The following is a 20,211-nucleotide window of genomic DNA, read 5'->3' on the forward strand; positions in this document are numbered from 1 at the left end:
ATGGCCGCGTGTCGAGCGCACGCCCACTTGTCCCGAGTTTGCTTATGTCTCGTGTTTATTTCCGCCTTGGTGTTTGCTCAGCAGCAAAATCAACCCAGCAACCGATACTCCGTCAGGGATTCACCGTACCTTCCACAAAACACCGGGGACTATCGGACCTACCTTTACAATGGCAGAAGGTACGGGCAGCAGCCCAACTATCTGGACCCTCTTTACAACCGAGGACCTACGCGGGCCCCCGAGAGTCGCTACAACTACGGGGTAAGGCCCAATTTCACTACCTGATCGCTCGTTTGCCGTACTTCAACGCCTTTCAATTTTTCGGAGGAACTGCACAAGCGTTACGTTTCAATTAAACACGTATTTATACTCACACTAGGATTTGTCAGCAACCGTGTGATTCACAATTTTTTCTTGTCCCCCCCTCCCCCCCCCCCCCCAACCGATCAACGACATCTTTTCAAACTTTGTGAGACTATGGATGTTGGCTTTTTTTTTAGCTTGTTTGGTCATTTAAATGAATTTTTCGAAATATTCACACACGTATTCACATATGTAAATATATTACAGCTGATTCTCACTCGTTTTGAGTATGCAGTGCGTTTGTCATCAATTTTACAATATTTTCTCAATTGTCACAGAAGGACAGTAGCAAACACTATTTTTATTATTTATCAAAGTTTACACATTGTTGGCATGAAAATATCGCAGATAGTGCGATTCCAAACGCAATGTCGAATAAAAATATCAGAAACCATTTTTTTTTCATTTAATTGTAAGAATTGCACCAGCATATATATTGTGATTAGTGATAATTTTAATTTGATTATGGGAATACCTTTTCTGGTGTTTTTTCTGTATAAAACAAATATTTCTTAGCATATCTGTTGTGGATACTAGATTTAGAGTTACACTATCTGAAAATTTTTAGGGTCACCGATCAATAGCGTAGGTTCTGATAATAGATTGAATACGTTAGGTAAACACTGATTATAGCATTTTTTGGTATATTGCTAACCATTTAGCAGATATTCCCTAATACCAACAAAATTCGAGTTTTATTTCTTACATGTCACGTACGACTGAAATTGTTCACATTGTTTAAGGCTTGAATTTTCAATTCAAATTCTTGTACTTGCTTATAGACATCCTCCTGATAAAAATTTTCGGAAAACCAGTATGTAAACTTCTCTGAAAAACTTCGAATTTGGAAACAGATATTAGAAGCATCTCTGATTTTTTTCCGTAATATTTGAAAATCTTGTTTATCATATTATATTCTCTCAGATACCAAATTTAGGAAAAAATTCGCACAAAATTCTGTATTTAGACCCTCAGATATTCAAAACCTGCTAAATTGTTTCTGTTCGCTATTCCAAAAATCAGTGTTCTTCAGACAAGAGCATTTTTTCCTGGAGGGATATAGATATTTAATATATAATTACTGATAACAATATAAATATGAAACTATGATAAAAAATTTGCAAAATCCGTTCAACATGCTTTTTTTTTGCTAGAATTGAATAATCAATGAGAAGTGGTGAACTAAATTTTGACGCTACAAGCATTTCATAGAAAATGATTTTTTACAAATTCTGTAAATTTCTCGTATCAACTTTCACAAATATTTCCAATTCAAAATTGCAAGCCTAATAGTTTGCTGTGGAGGATAATGCGGTTTATTAATTGTTTCTTTAGCGATCGATTAACTCTGAAAATGTTTGAGAAAACTGAATTACAAATAAAGTTGATTTGAAATTTGGAGAAAACAATGATTATTTTCAATTCCAAGGATTACATTTTCACTTAGTGTTGTGAATAACTTGTAAAAAATAATTCGTTCAAACTTCATTCAGACTGATTGTAAAATATGTGTAACAAGAATGAAGGGAAACTGAGAGGCACTGAAAACAATGAATATAAAACACAGGAAATGAGAGTAAATGTATATTATTATATGTGGCGTGATATAAAGACAACATTTTTCTGTGCCTACCATCATGCAGCAACAAAGCTTAATACACATGACAGTGATTTAATATGACTACCAGGTCAGGTGGTTTGAATTGGATACCACAACATTGGCCTTTACTGCTTTTAAATTCCTGATTGCTTATGAATAAAAGCTTCAAAGTATCCTTCAATGATAAAAGATGCCATTGGTTTGTAACGGTCATTCATGCCACCTTAATATCGTGTTTCAGGATGTCACTCCTAGATTACCATTGCCAGGTGTGCTGAGCGGTTGGCGTGCAGATCTACAAGGAAGAGAAAGACCAGATTCGAAAACTTTGGATCGAGATGTTTACGTCGTGACAAATTATGGCCAAGTTCAAGGATTTAAAGTGTATTTATATGACAACCCTGAAGCCAGGCACAGACCTTGGAGCGTACCGGTAGAAAGGATCACTGCAAATGTCAATGTTTTCTTAGGAATACCATACGCTACTCCGCCGGTTAAGGAAGGACGTTTTAAACCGCCTCGACCACACAAGTATTATATTCAATTACTTATTTCACTGTATTGTCTTTTTGAGTATAAGCCATAACCGTTTCTTTCGGCAATGCATTTACAATGTCAATGTTTGATAACGATTCAGACTGTGTTGAAATTATTATACTAGTTGAAGCGTCTTCCATAGTATAGACACAATATGCATAATATTTTTTCATGGCTTTCAAGGGGATGGCAACTTCTACAAGCCGTAGATTGGGGACCAGCATGTCCTCAACCTTACAGGTACACCGGTGTTTTGAAGGGTGTTAACGATGTTGATGAAGATTGTCTTTATCTGAATATTTTTTCACCCAATGTAAGTATAGAGGCAGTTGGAGATATTTAGGTGATCACCAGCTATATTTACTTGCTTTGCAAATAATTGACAGATAATATTATAACGATATCAGTTGATTAACATAGTTTCAGATAAATAAAGACATAATAATTCTTTTCGCTATGCATGTGACAATGTTATTCGCGGAATTCTCCAGATCTAGCAATGCTAAGATGGTTTATGCCATTATCAAAGTTGCATTTTACAGGACTATGTACTGATTTGATTTTTCCAAATTTTTTGTTCCAAATCTCTTCATTCCTATAAAGCGGTGACGTAATTTTGTCACTGACTTCTTTGCAAAGGAACAGTGATTAGTGCACCTTGATCAAGTAGTTGAGGAAATTTGATGGCGCTTAATATTAGTTACTTGTCTTTCCTTTCAATCATTAGTTAACTGATTCATATATATCTGATGCCAATTGATTTACTGATGATGTAACATATTGTTACAGATTGAGTCTGGATTGGCGAAACCATATGCTGTAATGTTCTACATTCATGGCGGAGAGTTTACGCACGGAGCAAGCAATTTATTCCCAGCTCATATGTTGGCAGCATTTTACGAAGTTGTTGTAGTATCATTGAATTATCGTCTTGGAGCACTTGGTAATTTTAATTCTATTAAATCTTTTAAAATCACGAAATACCAGTATGAATGGCTTGATGATGGAAACATCTTTCATCACATATGTTAACCGCTTCGTTTTATTGTTAATGTTTCTTAAGTTATTTTTTCTGCTATGCCTCATCCAAAATACTGGATTCTCTGGCTGGAGACACTCCAAATTTTCAGGTCGCAAGAGAATTTTTATGAATAGCCGTTCTTATTTAAATAATTATTTGAGTAATTTCAGAATACATTACACACCTATTCACCTGTCAAATCGTACAACGTTATATCTCCTCCTTCAATGGGACATTGTAAATTAATGGATTACACATACTCCAATAGCTTGCCTGGTGCTAAAAAAATGTATAAAACACTTGAACGCTTTCTTTGTTATAGGCTTCTTAAGCACGGGAGATGAAAATAGCCCTGGAAATTATGGCATATTGGATCAAGCTATGGCTTTGCGATGGGTATACGATAACATAGTGTATTTCAATGGAGATCCTCAAAGCATAACGATTTTTGGTCCAGGCGCCGGAGCTGCCAGTGCTGGTCTTCTGATGGTGGCTCCAAGGTCTGTTCAGTAAAAAAGTTAATCCTTTTTTTAACAGGGTATATATGAGTAGACTGCTATAAAAATAGGTTAATTTTGGAAGTTTATACATTGATAACCAATCATTCAATTCAATTGGGGTTTGTTTTATTCAAAATTATGTAGGTGGAGCTTCATTATTATATTCAAAAAAAATTATAATGAACTGATAGAAAGCATTGTTATTTACAATAACATCAATTATCTCCCCCAGTGTGTATATGACAATAAGCATTCACATCCAATACGAAAAAACTGGAATTTTCTTGTATATAAATATAAATGAGAATGATTGAATTTTTCAAATAGAACACGGGACCTTGTGGCTAAAGTAATAGCACAGTCTGGTTCAGCATTGGCTGAATGGGCGATCATACCTGATAAATATCGGGTGCAGAACACTTCAAGAGTTTACGGTGAAATGCTGGGTTGTAGTATTGAAACAAGTTGGAAACTCGTCCAGTGTTTGAGAGATAGTCGTAGTGCGAATGACTTGGGCAATTCTGAGTTCCAACCAGATGTTGGAATATTTCCTTGGGGCCCAGTACTAGATCAGAATTTCACTGTACCAAAAGACACTTGGTACGAAGACTGGGGAGCTTCTGATTGGCATTTGTTCAATGAAATGCCCGAAGAATCTATAAAAGCTCGCAAATTTCGCAAAGGTCTTTCTTACATGACAGGCGTTACAACACAAGAAGCATCCTTCATTATATGTAAGTTTTAAAAGGAATATTTAGTCTATAGAAAAAGCCTTCAATTTTGTTCAATTACTCAAATATTGTAATTATATGGTGCATAAGATTAAAAATTTTTAATTTTTTATTTTAGATGACAATGATACATTGGCGAGAAATCAGTACACAATAAACGCACAAATTTTTGATCAAAAACTCAAAGAACTAGTTCTGCGGTACAACTATACACTAAATCCATTGGGTGTCTACGAAGCTATAAAATACATGTACACTTACTGGCCTGATCCCGACAATGTAATGTACATTCGAGATCAGTATATAAACGTAAGTGAAACTATAAATTGTTTAGTAGTATTTGATATTAGCTGCCTAGAATTTCAAAAAAGGATAACAACATAACATAGACAAGATTCGATTATTGTTTAACAAATCGTACAAGGCATTGACTCTGATGGGTTTTCACAGCTGCTGTCAGACTTTCACTATGTGGCACCTTCGGACAAAATTGCCAAACTATTGGTAGAACAAAATGTTCCTGTTTACATATATGTTTTGAATACCACTATTGAAGCCTTGAGATATCCGTGGTGGAGACGTGTTCCTCATGACATAGAACATTTGTGGTTAACTGGTGCACCATTCATGGATGTGGGTATGTATTTTTTATGTTACACGGTATTCCCCCCGGTGGAAATGTTCAAAATTCCAATAAAAACTCTAAAACATTATGTGTAATTTTCTAAAGTTGTCACCCATAATGTGTAAACTTACCAATAGTCAGAGAAGTTCGTCTAAAATAACGACTCAGAGATGTGAAAAATTTGGCACCAAGATTATTAAAATGTTTGTTAGAGTAGGACTTGGATAATTTTATATACTTGTATCTATCAGCTTGTCTTTCCTCAGAACATTTCGAAACAGTATCAAATTATTAAGTCTTGCCTGTATATTACATCATCTCTGTTGAATTCAAGTAACATGTACTCCGTTTACTCTGTTGATTCCTTGAGAGATTATTGCATTCGGAGTTAGCTATAAATGATAAAAAGTGATAAAAGCGGAGATAATTTATAACTTACAAAGATAACATTTCTTCCAGAGTTTTTTCCCACAAAACTGAAGTTAGATAGAAAGTTGTGGACGGACAGTGATCGAAATATGAGTCACTTTTTCATGAAAGCTTATTCCAATTTTGCTAGATATGGGTATGTAATCAAATAAGTGAAATTATATGTGTATAAAATCATTAGGTTTTGCAAAGCAGCATTTATTCAATGATAACAAAACGCTGTTGTTTAGTAAATAACCGAAACTTATCATTTTAGAAACCCGACACCATCACAAATACATGGGCTGCATTTTGATATGGCTAAACAAGGACAGCTTCGGTATCTCAACATCAATACGACTTTCAACAGTTCAATTTTAATAAATTATCGACAGACTGAAAGTGCCTTCTGGTCCATGTATCTTCCGACAGTCATTGGACGACTGGTTCCCACGTATCCTCCAGTCACAGAGGTATCTGTATAACTCATTATATATCATTAATTTGAATGTAAAGAGTTCACCAACTTTCGTCCAGCTTTTTCGGGGTCGAAATTTTTGGTTGCAATCAAAAATTTTTGCCCTAAAAAACTAGCCAAAGGCTGTTTGATCAGCCCATAGACTTGGCCATTGGCGATGAAGCTTTAACAGAAATTTCTTGGTCTTTTAGTATTGGTGGGAACCGAAGCAACCTCTTCAAATTGCATTTTGGTCGATGTCTACGGCGTGCTTGCTGCTGGTTGTATTATCTGTGGTCTGTTGTATGCTGTGGCGAAATGCCAAAAGGTAAGGAAAGGTAAACAGAACCAAATCCATGAACTACTTATGAACAATTCCTGTCATGGGGATCGGTAGTGCATGTGAGTAATGGTTCTGGAATTTTAGTACTCTATAACTTGCTTATAATCGCATAAGTGTGTTGTATATTTTCCCCTTATTGACCGAATCATTCGGATTTGCCTACAATTCCATAAATTCTGATACGAGTCATACTTAGATGCAACCTTGAGATTTTGTATCTGTGAAAATTATGCATCACTGGAATCTGCCACTACACGCACTGAGATAAATTTCATTCCATATTGATCCAAATATTGTTGAAATTACAAATAACTATTTAGTTTGTTTATAGATGTCGATACTTCATTTTCTTATTCTAGCAACATTTAATCTGTTCGTTTAGTTTACTAAACTTTTTCGATTCAACAACAATTCACACGCAATTTATTGTTGCACCAACATCGAATTATCACTATAGTTATAAGAAAATATATTGCGAGTGAACATAAACGAAAAGAATAGTAACACATTTTAGATTTTCCAGTTATAGATACAATACTCATTTTTCGTTTATACGTAGAACAATATTTCTCGGTCGTAGTAAAAAATTAAAATGAGTAAGAATTGCATTGTAACCACAATTAGAGATTTCCCTCGGTCTTCATGATCAATTCCCCATTATTCCCAGTTATTTTTTTAATGTGACTTAGGATTTCAATTTTTATTGAACATCAGTCTCCTGGTTGCTACTCCGAAATAAACGAACGACGTACTTTGAATTAATCGCAATACACCCCGTTCCCATTTGCCACATTATTTATGCACATAAATCGAATACAACACGTACTGTACTAACATTTATTATCTACCTATCTACATGCTTAGCAAAGTGAAGGCGGCTAGAATATGCGCAGGTACGTTTCTCACTGCTTGGTGGTTTTATCAGCACAATGCTAAAATATTTAGCGATCCATCTGTAAATAGCATCACTTTTGTTCATACATCTGCTAATCTTCTTTCCAACACTGGGGTATTCGTTTTTTCACTATCCCTAAAAAGAAACCTTGGCAGATCACTTTAAAACAGATGCTGGTTTTAAATATTTGAGATAGTAAATTTCGCTTTGTACAAAAATAAAGAATAAACCGGAACGCTTGGAACAGAGTTTCATAACATTTGCCGATATTTTTTATGCTTAGACAATCTGATCACTACTACAGCGGAGACATCTTGATGATGCGAGAAGATAATCATTCGCAAGGAATAGAGAACTTGACCCAAAGTTCCAAGGAAAATGTTTATGAGTACAAAGATGCTCCAACAATGAAGTCGCGGGTACCGCGCCAAAACGAAAGCAAGCTTCAAGAGCGTTTAGCTCAGAACCGTAAATTCAGTTCAACACCATCGTTAAGGACTAATTCTAACAGTTCTTTGAAAGATATGCGATCTGATACTTTTGTCACAAGTTCACCTAATGGGCAACCAAAAATAAACAAAGCTAGAAGTCAGAATTCTTTACCGAAAAGCAAAAGTAAGACTCAATTAGTTCAAGGTGTTCCACAAACAGCCGTTTAACTTAATTAACTGTTATTGATCGTTACTCTCTGCAGAGAATACAATGTTTGCGAAAAAAAATGGAATATCATCAATTTACAACTATTGTAAAACTGTTGGTAACGTATTTTCAACACAGCCTTAAATATATTTACATTCCGCCCTGATGTCGGATGCAATTAATCGACAGATCGGCTTTCCAATTAATTGCTCAATCGAAATTTAATCGAGCAGCCCTAATCTGTCATAAAAATTGTACAGGTTTTATTCCACGTACATATAAAGCACCACAGCGAATTTCATGCGAATTTTTGTGCAATCATTTCGCCAAGTTTTACTTCACCGATATTCCAATCGCGTAAATTTGTAAATAAAATTATTTTGCAATTTTTTATGAGCGAGTTACCTTACGAATCACGTATTTTACTCATGCTGACAGAACTTTCGAATTTATTTGTATCCTTTTTCTAACAGCGTATTGGCTAGATTATTTCAGCCAGTTATCAAATACATTGTGCCTCACATTCCATTTGTGAAATTAAATTGCCACTAACGATGTTATCGTTATTACCGTTCTAACATATTCTACGTGTGTTAGAGATGACAAACAATTGAATAGAAAACATTAAAAGTAAGCTAAATTTTAATAATGATACAAGCAAAACTCTTAATATATATTTATATACATATATATATATAGAGATATATACATATACATGTATAAAATTTTACGTGCATATAGTGTCTGATTTTAATAGGTATAAGATGATAATTTTTATGTCATGCGATTGCAAGTAATTTTTAGCTATACGTTACACACATACGAGAAGTGATAAGTTACTTAGCACGAATTGTCCGTCCAATTACGAATGTATAGAAGTTCGAAAAATAATTTAAGTAGTGTAGAGTACGTATACATATATACCTTATATATTTATATGTTTTGTGCTATATTCAATCATACATATATGTATACATTATACATCTATATAGTGCAAAACATATTGATTTTTGCGAGTCACGTTTCTTTCTATTGAAGTAAATTTTTCAAGTACAAAGTTTCATTTAAGTAAGAATTTTACCAATGGTTGGTTGAATCAAGACGCTCTTGAATTATTACAATGACGTAACTGCAATTTTTCTACATTGTGATCACATTATAATGCATCTCTAGAATAACGTCAACGTCGTGTGCCTTTAGGTATATGTTCATACATGTACGGCTAATATTGTATCACAAGAATCATTGTGAATCATATCAATATAATGCCACGCAGCTAAAAGGACGCTGCTACTTTTATACTCATAAATATCGTTTATAATTCACGTTCATCACTTATTATAAATATAATTATTTTCACTCTTCATGAATGTTTGAATAAGAAGAAGTAAGCACAAGGATCAAATAGCGAAAATTTCTATGGTAAATTTTTTATATCTTCATAGTGTCACGCACCTACTAAGAACTAACATTTGCTGTAATTAAACAATAAACACAATTCTCTGAGGTATTCAACATATTTAACAAATCCATTTAATCAACGGATTCTTTCAGGCCATATCTGCTGTTGAATATGAACTGAATCACTTGATTTTTTTTATACAAACGTCGGTCTATGTTTTACGAGAATTTACATTTTGACGGGATATCATCTATTATTACTAAGTTACATATATTTTAACTGTCACACATGTATATTTATATCTGTGAATAATAATTTGAGATTTTCTACCGTGTTAATTGTGTTAGTGTATATCTGATTTCTGGATTTCATTAGGGCTAGAATACAAAGATAGAACTAAATGTATAGACAAAGCGTCATAATTTCCACCAGCTACCCGGTATAACATTAAACGTATCACATCGCAAATTTTCATCCGTGTACAATTCTACCCGAGTGATGTGAGAAACATTATGTGATTATAGAAAATACTCACTCATCGACATGTATACATTTACGTATAGAAATTATACTATTGTATAGTGCTTGATATTTATCTTCTTCACTTCTTTAACTTGAATTTACAAATGAAAATTATTACTGCACATATACTAGAAAAGTAGGGTCGGTGCTGCTTCGCCTTTACGTTGGTATACCATGAGCTGCATTTAATATGTTGATCATAAAAGTCAAAATTCCAAGAAACCTGGAAATGTTGTGTTATAAAATATTATGCAAATTTCAAAGAATCTCAACTACGATGAGGTCATTTATTCATAAAATTCTCCAATATTACAATTTATGCTACATGGCCACTTTGATTCGAATGTCCCAATAAATAGTAAAGCACAGCAGGCATTAGTTGATAATGACATCATTTGTTTCGTAGATGTAAAAGAAACATGTTTCACCGATTCAAGACATCTTTAATGTGTCAAGCAGGAGAAAAATTTTAACAGTAATGAGTGATCATATTCATCTACCTGTGAATATGCTGGCCTACGTAATTTACTTAATAATTATCGTAGCAATATCATACAGCAAATTCTGAATCAGTAGCTAACGCTTACGTGATACAGCATTGTGGAGTATCTCAATAGCATTTTACTGCCCTGTAAAAGATGAGGTGCACGTTGTACCTTATTCAGCACAATGGTGAAGCAGCATCCTGAGGTAGGATTTTCTAGTGAACCTAGGTATATATTTCCGTAATTTTGATGGCCAAGGTTTCTACCCCACCTGAAAACCTCAAAAACCTTGAATACTCAGGGATTTTTTTTTATTTCATTAAATTATGGAAAAACCTTGAAATTTTCTCGAGTTTCTGGACAAACTGAATCTTGAAACCCAAACTTTTATATTGTTCCAAATGTTACAGTCTTAGCAAAATACTTATCATAACTGCAGTGCATGCGTCATTCAGTATCGAATGAAAAATTGAAGTATTCAACGAAGCACAAAGACTTTCAAATAAATATGACAGAATTTATAAGAATTGTTTGAAAATTTCCGTTGATCATTTCGATTTTGCAAATAGGAAAAAGTCTCGGGAAATTTATAATTTTTTATCTCGTAAACCCGGAAAAGTTAGAGAATTTTGCAATATGAAGTTAGTGACAGCCTTGAATTTAATGCAATCAAATTGAACTTAAATTTTGATGCAGAATTACTTATTCACAGAAATGCAAGTCCGATGGCAAAGAGCGGGACAATCGATCAATACTGCCTAAAACTAGGTTCGATTCTTGCAGTATCGAGGTCCAAGATCCGAGAACAGCAATACTGTTGCTGAAATGCCAAGAAAACTCCGTTCTAATCAATGCTATAGCGGCCCTATCTAAATTTGGCTCCAAGAGTTCTGAGAATCTTGAAATACTTTTCGATCTTGATGTCGTGGATTTAGTAATTCCCTTAACAGAACACGAAGACATATTCATACGAAGGTCTGACATTTTTTACAAGGACCGTGACGATTCATAACATTTCTTTCATTAATCTTCTTTATTAAAGTCTACGGTGATCTGATAATCTGATTAGATACATTTAGTAATTTTTTTCTTGTTCAAACTTCTTCGATAAGTCTTTACGCTTTAAGGATGAATGGACCTTAGAGTTTGAATCAAAATTTAAGAAAAGACAAAAAATCGCTTCAAATATCTCCAGTAGCGTTATTTGTACCAATGATGGTGAACGCGAATAAAACAACATCCCTGCTATACCTAATAGAAATGAATATAATCAGTAACATTCTAATAACACACGATAACAACAATTTGAGAAACTATCTTATAACTGGACCGCCCAAAACGATAAAACTCTGCAGTTTTTTTCCGATTCGATTCTAATATTTTTTTACTCTTTTTTCTCGCTGACCAAATATCCCTCCAAATTGCCGGAAAAACTTCCATTATGATTATAACCTGGAATTGTATCTGTCTGACTAAACTTATATAAATATATTTTTATCCTTTGCGTGGATAATTTTTTGTAAAAAAAAATTATAGATGATCTTCGGAGATCTTTATGTTGGACAAAATAAGCCCACAAACATTATAATTGGATGAGAGAATCATTTCTGTTTAGTATAAGTTGGGATTTTGATTTACTTAAGTTCACCATCATCGGTACAAATTAAATTACTGGAGCTTTTTTGAACATTTTCTTTTCCTTTCCTGATTTTCGATTCAGACGGTAAGGGGTCCGTTCATCCTTATATTTTTATTTTCCATTTATTCACCATTACATTATATTCATGTCACTCATTTTTCAAGCAATAAGCTCTAGTCAAATAACTCTCTATTCATAACGCCAATCGTTATTTTAATTCGGATACATTTTATTCAGGTTCGCCACGAAATTGTTGGCGGAAATGGCCGCACTACCTAATGTACGCAACTCCTTGCTGAGTTCAGACTGTTACGTGCCTTATTTCACAAGCGTTTTACAGAATGATACGGACATTTTCATTCACGAGTTCATGACATTAATGTTTGCCGAATTATCAAAAGATATGTACGGTGTGGCTCAGATATTGAAACAGTTCGATAACTTCGACCTCTTGTTTGAGAAACTTCGGTCACCTGATCCCGACGTTAAAAAAAATTCAATTGAAATAATTTACAATTTGTTGAAAGATCCGCTGGGTGCACAAGAAATTATTAACACGAAGGTTTGAGACTTTTCAATCACACACTAATTGAAAAGGAAGAAGAAAAAAAAAGAACTTTAATACTTACCGTTAATTTTCGAAATTTTGATGGAATCAGTCAGTTTTTAAACTTGTAATTTGAGTATCACATCATCATCGAATCACACAGTTATGTTTAATTGAATACAATTATAATCGTTGCTGTAACTATAACTAACTGTAACTATAACTCGCGGCGTAATAAATTTTGAGTAACTAGTTGATAGCTACAACCACATTTTAACCATTCCAGGATTTCAGTTTTCCACTGATATACGAGCTGCTCAAACAACCATACCCAGTGATACAGTTATTGGCACTTGACGTGATTAATTTGTTAGTTGCCAGAAACAAGGATGAAAATATACAAGAACTATTCCGTATATGTCGAGGTCCTCAGGCCTTACTAGACATACTCGATGTAAAAAAGCAAAGAAACCATAGAACGGACTGAAAATTACGTGATATTGTGGTTCGGTAACAGTTTACAGACATTTATTATACATTACAGAATGACGAATACGATGATTTACATGAAAAAGCATTAGAGATTCTCTTATCAGCATCTGACAATGAAAAGTCAGTAGAGTTGATTTGCAGCACAGGTGGCGTTCAAAGACTCTTGAAATACATGGAAAGCAGTGACAAAAAATTGACAGTGTGTCTTCTTAACGTCATCGTTCGCTTAGCAAATTCGGCAAGCAGCAGAAAGGTAGTGATGACAAGTCTAATATAACACAAGTAGTCATCAAGTCATTCCAGTAGTTTGGCACTCTCTTATTTCGTAATTGACTCGATACTTTTAGGAACTGTACAAACATGGAATTGTTCCGCTTTTGCTAAACTTCGTACACGAGTCCTCAAATCCTGACGTTGTTGGCGCGAGTTTTTACGGTCTTGCCAAAATGGTACAGTACAGCCCAGCAACAGAAGAAATCACATCATCCAATCCCATCCACAAGATACTTGGTAAAACTGTGAAGTAGTTACCTAACGACAATTAGACGTGGTAATAAATAACGCGGTATAAATATTGCAATGGTTTTAAGGCTTTATCAAAAATGAAAGTGTAAAGCAGCACGTAAGACACGCGGCTATGTATTGCTTGGCGGAATTGTTGGCATGCGACGCACAGAATTGTTCAAATTTGTTAGACATCAAAGGGCAGGTAAAGACATATGAGTTTATGTATCTTTTTCCTAAACAAACTTGCAAATACGATTATACGCGAGTCTGCAAAGTTGATGTATACCGAGAGAAAACGGTGAAACTATACTGATTGAACGCCGAACTTGACGCGGGAGAGTTTAACATGGCGTTAAACAATAGAGTTCGATTACTTTACACATACGCAGTCGGTCACTCAGCGTGATAAGTTCAACCAGAGATGGTTTAACCGTTTTTTTTTTCGGTATAGGTAGTTAGTTATACATCGTGAGATTTCTTGATTACCAATATGGCACAAGCACATTCTTATTCAGCACAATGCTAGTAATAAGTCATACATATCCATGTAATGCAAATTAAGCTGAAAAGTTATTTTTTTATGTCTTCAGACATATTTGATATGGATGATAAAACAACCCATCGGTAATGTTCCATTAGAGACTCGTCTTACAACATTGCAGTGTCTTACGTCGATAGGAGGCTACCCTGAATTCAGAGAGCAATTTGTCGATGTAAACTTGATAGACGCTCTGTGCACCGCATTCGAAGTAAGCGGTTGACAAAAGTAAAATTTAATATAATTTTTAGTAGGTACACGTGCGACTGTAGTATAATTTAAACAAAATCTTACGATGTTTTATTGCAGTTCAAAAATAGTTTTGATCTTGCTGAAGCTAAGGTGGCTCACTGCCGTGCATTGTCCATATTTTGCATTGAAAAAACTGCAAGAGATATATTTTTGTGTCTGGAGGGACCGAGAAAGTTGTATAATTTATTACTCGAATCTGAATCTGTTCCGGTTAGAGATGCTGCAACTCAATTGGTTTCACAATTATCTGGCGATCAGGATGTCGCACCGTTACTTATTCTTGCTGGGTGTTTAGAATAGTAAGTTCAAAACAACATATATCCAATAGATAGTTAACAAAAACGTTCAACGATACGAACTCGCCGTATGAAAATGTAATCGAACTTGTAAATCTATTCGCATTCATATCTCGATTCATTATATACTATAATGACAATTAAATGAAATAGAATGAAATAGAAAATTTATCTAGAAGTAGAATGCAACGAATTATCGTATACTGCACTTTGTGATCTGAATGAAACTCCATTTTTCTAGCATGATTGGACATAGATCAACTTCAAGAATTGTCCCGTCGTGGGAATCGTGTATCAAAGCACTGTTTAATTCCTATTTACCAGCAAAGTTCGCTTTTACCGGACGTTTGTCATTGCATGACATTACAAAAGACGGTTTTTACGTTATCCGCAAAAATGTTCATCCGTAAGTTTGTTGATACGACTTCACTTTATATTTAGCTGCTCCCCATATATATAATGTAGGATAATTCCGATCACAATTTGTAGAATTAAATGTGACTATATTTTTAATATATTTATAGGTTCCCGATTATTGAACAGTTGTTTACGCGTAGCTTAGACCTTGCGCAAACAATATACATGTGCGTTCCAGCACAGCGACGTCGATTGTCGAATCAAAACTCTGAAGTGGAAGATGATCAGATTATATCAAACGGTAGCTGAAATTTTAAATTCATACCTGCATTCATTTCATTCGTAATTGTACAATGCGTGGGTCTCTCATTCATAGCTACTTTGAACTGATTGGCAAAAATATATTGTAATATTTAATTAATGCCTTAACCTTCCGGCTAACTTGTTTTCGGTTCGAAACAAAATGCGAGTACGATTGGATACGAATTTCGTGACAATGACTGGAGATGCAGCCGACATGAGAGAACGAGAGTCATTGTCACATAATTTGTATAGAATCGAACTCTGGTTTGTTTCGAAACCGAAAACAAGTCAGACGGAACGTTAAGTCATTAATGAATATTACCGTATATTAAGTATTTAAATAATTTTTATAATCGTAATCTATACAGATCTCTTTAAAAATGGGAAAATTAAAAATATTTGAATTATAAACAAAAGTTTGAATATCGATGATCCATTTTAAATCGCTTTAAAATTGTTGACAATCTATCGTTCTAGTATCTTTATTTATTGATCGTAGTTAATGTCGGTGCAATTTTGTGAAATTAAATATTTAATGATGCCAAAGCGGTGAAAAAGAGTTTTCAAGGAGTTTGTAGGAAATGGTCTTCTGAATAAAGTGAGCCATCATAGAGTGAAATCAAACCAACGAACTAGATTTCTAATCATTTTGAAGCGATTTAAAATAAAGCATCTAAGGTTTTCTGTATAATTCTAGTATTTTCTCTTCTTGATATTAGATACAGCGGCTCGAAAAAATATTTATTCCGTATACAGGACGGATCTTACTAATGCTATAACGGGAGTTAAATCTGAGATACGGAAGACAGATTCGTTTTTATGGAATGCGGTCGAGTTATTCAAATGTAAACTTATTGCCAAGGAATCGAGAATTGCGTGAGTATTAATAGGCACTATTATTACCGATCATATCCGTGCTGATTTAATTTTGGCCAAGTTACAAGGAAATGCAAAGAATTTCCAACACGTGGAAAAGCGTGAGATTTCACCCATTTTGTATCCAGGAATGAGCAGGAAAAACCAGGACTCGTAAACATTTCTTTTATCAAGTCCCGAGCGAAAATGTTGGGCGAATTTGTGGCGCAGAAAATGTCGGGACCTGATCCAACGACAAAATGTATCGATCACCAGCTCGACATACATCTCAGCGAAATTAAACGTGACATTGGAACAAACGTAATTCCATTAGGACAGCTGCGAGTCGGATCGTACTTGGAACGAGCATTGTTGTTCAAAGTTATAGCAGATAGAGTTTGTTTGCCAGCTGCGTTAGTCCGCGGAGACTATGGAAAAGCATGGATTGAAATTGCTCTTCCAGAGGTAGAACTTTTTTAGAGTATATGTACGTAAAGCACGAATTAGACACTGCTTGAATATTATGATTTCATGGCTATTAGATGGAAACGCAAAGCAGCGAAGCAAGTCCTGTCGATGATCGTACGATCGACACTATCGCCGAGAAAGAAGCTGTAGCAAAATCAAGACCATTCGATAGGTCAACTGGTCATGCTCCATATTTTCAGGGTTCAACGAAAGAATTAGTCTCAGTCAACCAGAATTTGCTATCCATTTTTCCAACGAAACTGCTAAGGCCAAGTTACATTGTTGATTTGATGCGAGTGCCCGGAGAACTAATACCATTGGGCACCAAACAGGCTGACGATTATTGTAAATAATAGATATGATACAGAACTTTGAACTGTACGATAAGCTTTACCTGACTACAGAATTTATTTGGAGATTCTAATCATCGCAAGGACATTATTTTTTAAGGCAGAATTTATATTTGTATACATGTTATTTGTAATAAACGTATTTTATCTCGTCGATGAGCGAAATATAGTTTCTGATTCGAAACATTTCGTGTTTTTATCATGTGGCATTTGGAACAAAGACGATGATTTGGTGTTACGAGTATAAAATGAAAAGTAGTTTCTGTGTGCACCATGTTTTTATTAATCTTTCGCAAAGGAATTTAGCTCAATCCTTGCAATAATGATCTGCATATACAGCTGTAAACTTAACATCTACATAATATTTTGTTATATGTCACAATTCAATTCCTATATGTGAACTGTATGTATATAATATGTATACTTATTAATCATTCTACATACATACATCGAGAGGGGTTAATACTTTTACATGGTATTTGTTACATGTTTACAACATTCGTCCGAAGAAACCTACCTGTTTAAGTTTCTGCGAAGACAATTATTATCGTTACATCGTCCAAGAAATTATAAACACATTCCAATATGAGATAACGACTGACTTTGCGTTATAAGCACTTCGAACGTGAACGAAAGCTCAAGTGCCTCAACACAGTTTCAATATGGTAACATACTATTTATATTACACATTACGTACTAAAACTTTTGTACTGCGAGACCTTAATAATGAAACGTAAGATAAATCACCTCATTTAACTATCTGATTTTTGGCTTTACAGATACAATACTTGAAAAACAATTAGTTAAAAGAAATAAAAGTATTAATTGACATAGTATGAATTTTCTCAAAAGTCTACTTTTGACGAATAAAGCACGTATATATGGACCCAAGATCTGATTGTTAGCTTATCAATTTTTTCGTAGCTTTTCTAAATAAGAATGACAAATTTACTCATGTTTATACATTATAAAAAAAAAACAAATATTCATTACATTATACGTAATTGGCAGTTTGCGTAAAAACAGAGGATCGGCACAATTCGAAATTAAACTCCAATGTTAGTAGATCGTACAAATAATATATATGATATATCTAATGAAGTGGATTTGCACCATTTGCGCAAATAAATTATGTCGAGTTATTTTGCGCACCGAAGTATACTGTACTCTACAGATTTGAAAGAAGAATCGTATAAATTATATACTTTGGTACAGCTTGTTCGTTACAGTGCACCGAAACGACAATGAAAAATGCTTTTTTTCTATGTATTCAGAAACATGAAGTATCTGCCTGTGTGTGATACGACGAAACTATCTCAATATGTTGCTTCGAGGCAAATTGATCTGCTCGTATGTAATTCTGAAACTAAATTAGTTTTCTTACGCAGCATTCATTGCTCGAGTTTCATTGTAAAGAAATCGATTATAGCTGACAGTGAGTGAAAAGCACTTTTTTTTTTAAACTGTAACTCTGCTAATCGTGTTTTGTTGTGACGCTGTATAAAATACTGACAGGTGAAAATAAAAAATGGCGAGATTCTGGCTAGGTCGAAATTACCTGGTACGGGACGTATACGTAAAGCATTTATGTTACACGGTGAAAAAAAATAGCGTATAAAGTACGTTATAAAAATAGTAGCAAAGGTTTCATAGAAAGTTATGACTCGTGAGTAATTTTTATGAGAAAATACTTCAATGTGTTTAGAAGGTGTACAAACTCCTGTAGAGTACAAAAAAAAAAAAACACGATGGATATTGAAAAGTGGTTAAAACTAATAAGTAATAGAAGAAAATGAATTTGTCATTTAAGTCATATGTACAATTCGTCAACATTGTTTTCAATATCTCTAAAATATGTATATTACTGTCAATTTTCATGGTTTTAAAGTCATGCTGTGGTAATTGATTATACTTATAGATTCAGCATATTTTGCCTAAATTATCCAGATTTGAATAAGACTCGTACGAGTTTCACTGTAAGGGGTATACGGTTTGCTAATACCAGAGTACCATGGATTACAATTTGTTGTTGGATTTGCAAAGGTTGCAGTATGCATACGATTCAAGCTGGACGTAAAATACTCCGACCTATTTATACAATGTCCAACTGTAATCACATCAATATGACTATATACACCTTAAACCTTTTGCACAAATAGGAAACCAAGGAAACGAAATCGAGAATCGATAAACTTCGTATGAAGAAACAACAGTCCGTTATTAAATTAAATTATACTCAGGCAACCTACAACTAACTCACATATCGATATAATTTTCCTAGCATCTATTACGTTATTCTCTAATAAATATACGTTATATATTTCTATTCTGCTACACGCTTTTGCAGTATCTTCTGGAAGCCAACTAATATATTTAACTGTAGATTCTCAAGGCAAGTATCGATTTCTTCTTATGTGTAATTCTTTTTTGTTTTTTGTTTTTTTTTTTTTTAATGACTATTTTGTCACTACAAACCAATCGACATTTGAACTTCGAAGGAAGTTGACTCCGGCGGATAGCATGGCAAGATATCAATAAATTAGCTTCATCTGATATTCTTCCTCTTTACAGACGATAATTTATTGGGTCAGTAGCCATTCCTTTCTCTTTTTTTTTTGTGATATCAGCTTGCGCAATATTATTTTTTTCATTATACACCGAGTACAATCCTATAGGTTCGCGCTTCCTAATATCCAGCGACATGAGTTACATACTTACTACAAATCGTCACGATTACATCAATTACACGTTATACAAACTGACCTAAAATATATCTTCGATGTCTGAATAATTTCGATTCCAGTATTCGCCTTGGTACAGCCAATCCACTTGTTCCGAATATGGATTGATGCCAGTAGTGAACCACCTGAACATAATTAAACAAATTTTATACCTGATGTTCCGGTTAATTATTTGATCACGTTTCAGCGATGGAGAATCGCCACGTAAAAATAGCGTAAATTGATATCGATTACAAAGGTTGGAAATTGACTACAGAAGTTTGGGGCCATCCATAAACTACGTTACCGGTGGAAAATTACAACCGAAGCTTTTCTTCCAATCCTCGTCTCCTCCATTA

The 20,211-nt window shown here is 34.3% G+C and overlaps 3 protein-coding genes across 6 annotated transcripts in view; 2 read left to right on the top strand and 1 right to left on the bottom strand.

Annotated features, from left to right (window-relative positions):
- On the top strand, nt 1-12,497 carry Gli (carboxyl ester lipase-like protein Gli). 4 transcript variants are annotated; one of them, XM_046623646.1, is made up of 13 exons: nt 1-261; nt 2,205-2,494; nt 2,684-2,813; nt 3,290-3,443; nt 3,844-4,021; nt 4,349-4,755; nt 4,871-5,061; nt 5,203-5,389; nt 5,837-5,942; nt 6,063-6,258; nt 6,455-6,570; nt 7,450-7,478; nt 7,764-7,932. In XM_046623646.1, exons 1-13 carry the CDS (start codon nt 1-3, stop codon nt 7,796-7,798), a joined length of 2,280 nt encoding a protein of 759 aa, XP_046479602.1. In that variant the 3' UTR covers nt 7,799-7,932. The 4 variants fall into 4 exon arrangements, with proteins under 4 accessions (XP_046479602.1, XP_046479603.1, XP_046479601.1 ...); XM_046623647.2 differs by lacking the exons at nt 7,450-7,478; nt 7,764-7,932 and adding an exon at nt 12,405-12,497 and having other exon boundaries at nt 6,455-6,580; XM_046623645.1 differs by lacking the exon at nt 7,450-7,478 and having other exon boundaries at nt 7,764-9,859.
- On the top strand, nt 10,713-18,163 carry LOC124217303 (armadillo repeat-containing protein 3). The gene is made up of 15 exons (XM_069135405.1): nt 10,713-10,756; nt 11,225-11,526; nt 12,249-12,258; nt 12,405-12,729; nt 13,001-13,168; nt 13,259-13,459; nt 13,554-13,716; nt 13,797-13,915; nt 14,304-14,462; nt 14,561-14,802; nt 15,041-15,205; nt 15,324-15,457; nt 16,179-16,335; nt 16,464-16,779; nt 16,857-18,163. Exons 1-15 carry the CDS (start codon nt 10,713-10,715, stop codon nt 17,133-17,135), a joined length of 2,784 nt encoding a protein of 927 aa, XP_068991506.1. The 3' UTR covers nt 17,136-18,163.
- LOC124217699 (oxysterol-binding protein-related protein 2) overlaps nt 17,392-20,211 on the bottom strand; it is an 11,461-nt gene continuing 8,641 nt past the window's right edge. Inside the window, exon 9 of the mRNA XM_046623651.2 lies at nt 17,392-19,998. Within this exon, the coding sequence (XP_046479607.1) occupies nt 19,896-19,998 (103 nt within the window). The 3' untranslated portion in view covers nt 17,392-19,895. The remainder of the gene's footprint in view (nt 19,999-20,211) is intronic.

The sequence above is a fragment of the Neodiprion pinetum genome, chromosome 4 (genome assembly GCF_021155775.2).
Source record: "Neodiprion pinetum isolate iyNeoPine1 chromosome 4, iyNeoPine1.2, whole genome shotgun sequence".
Taxonomy (NCBI): domain Eukaryota; kingdom Metazoa; phylum Arthropoda; class Insecta; order Hymenoptera; family Diprionidae; genus Neodiprion; species Neodiprion pinetum.

Coding starts and splice junctions, on each gene's coding strand:
- Gli (XM_046623645.1), top strand. CDS start 1: ATGGCCGCGTGTCGAGCGCACGCCCACTTGTCCCGAGTTTGCTTATGT. Junction 4,756..4,870: donor AGAAGCATCCTTCATTATAT/GTAAGTTTTAAA, acceptor TTTTTATTTTAG/ATGACAATGATACATTGGCG. Junction 5,390..5,836: donor TGCACCATTCATGGATGTGG/GTATGTATTTTT, acceptor CATTTCTTCCAG/AGTTTTTTCCCACAAAACTG.
- LOC124217303 (XM_069135405.1), top strand. CDS start 10,713: ATGGTGAAGCAGCATCCTGAGGTAGGATTTTCTAGTGAACCTAG. Junction 16,336..16,463: donor GCCAAGGAATCGAGAATTGC/GTGAGTATTAAT, acceptor TTTTGTATCCAG/GAATGAGCAGGAAAAACCAG. Junction 16,780..16,856: donor TTGAAATTGCTCTTCCAGAG/GTAGAACTTTTT, acceptor CATGGCTATTAG/ATGGAAACGCAAAGCAGCGA.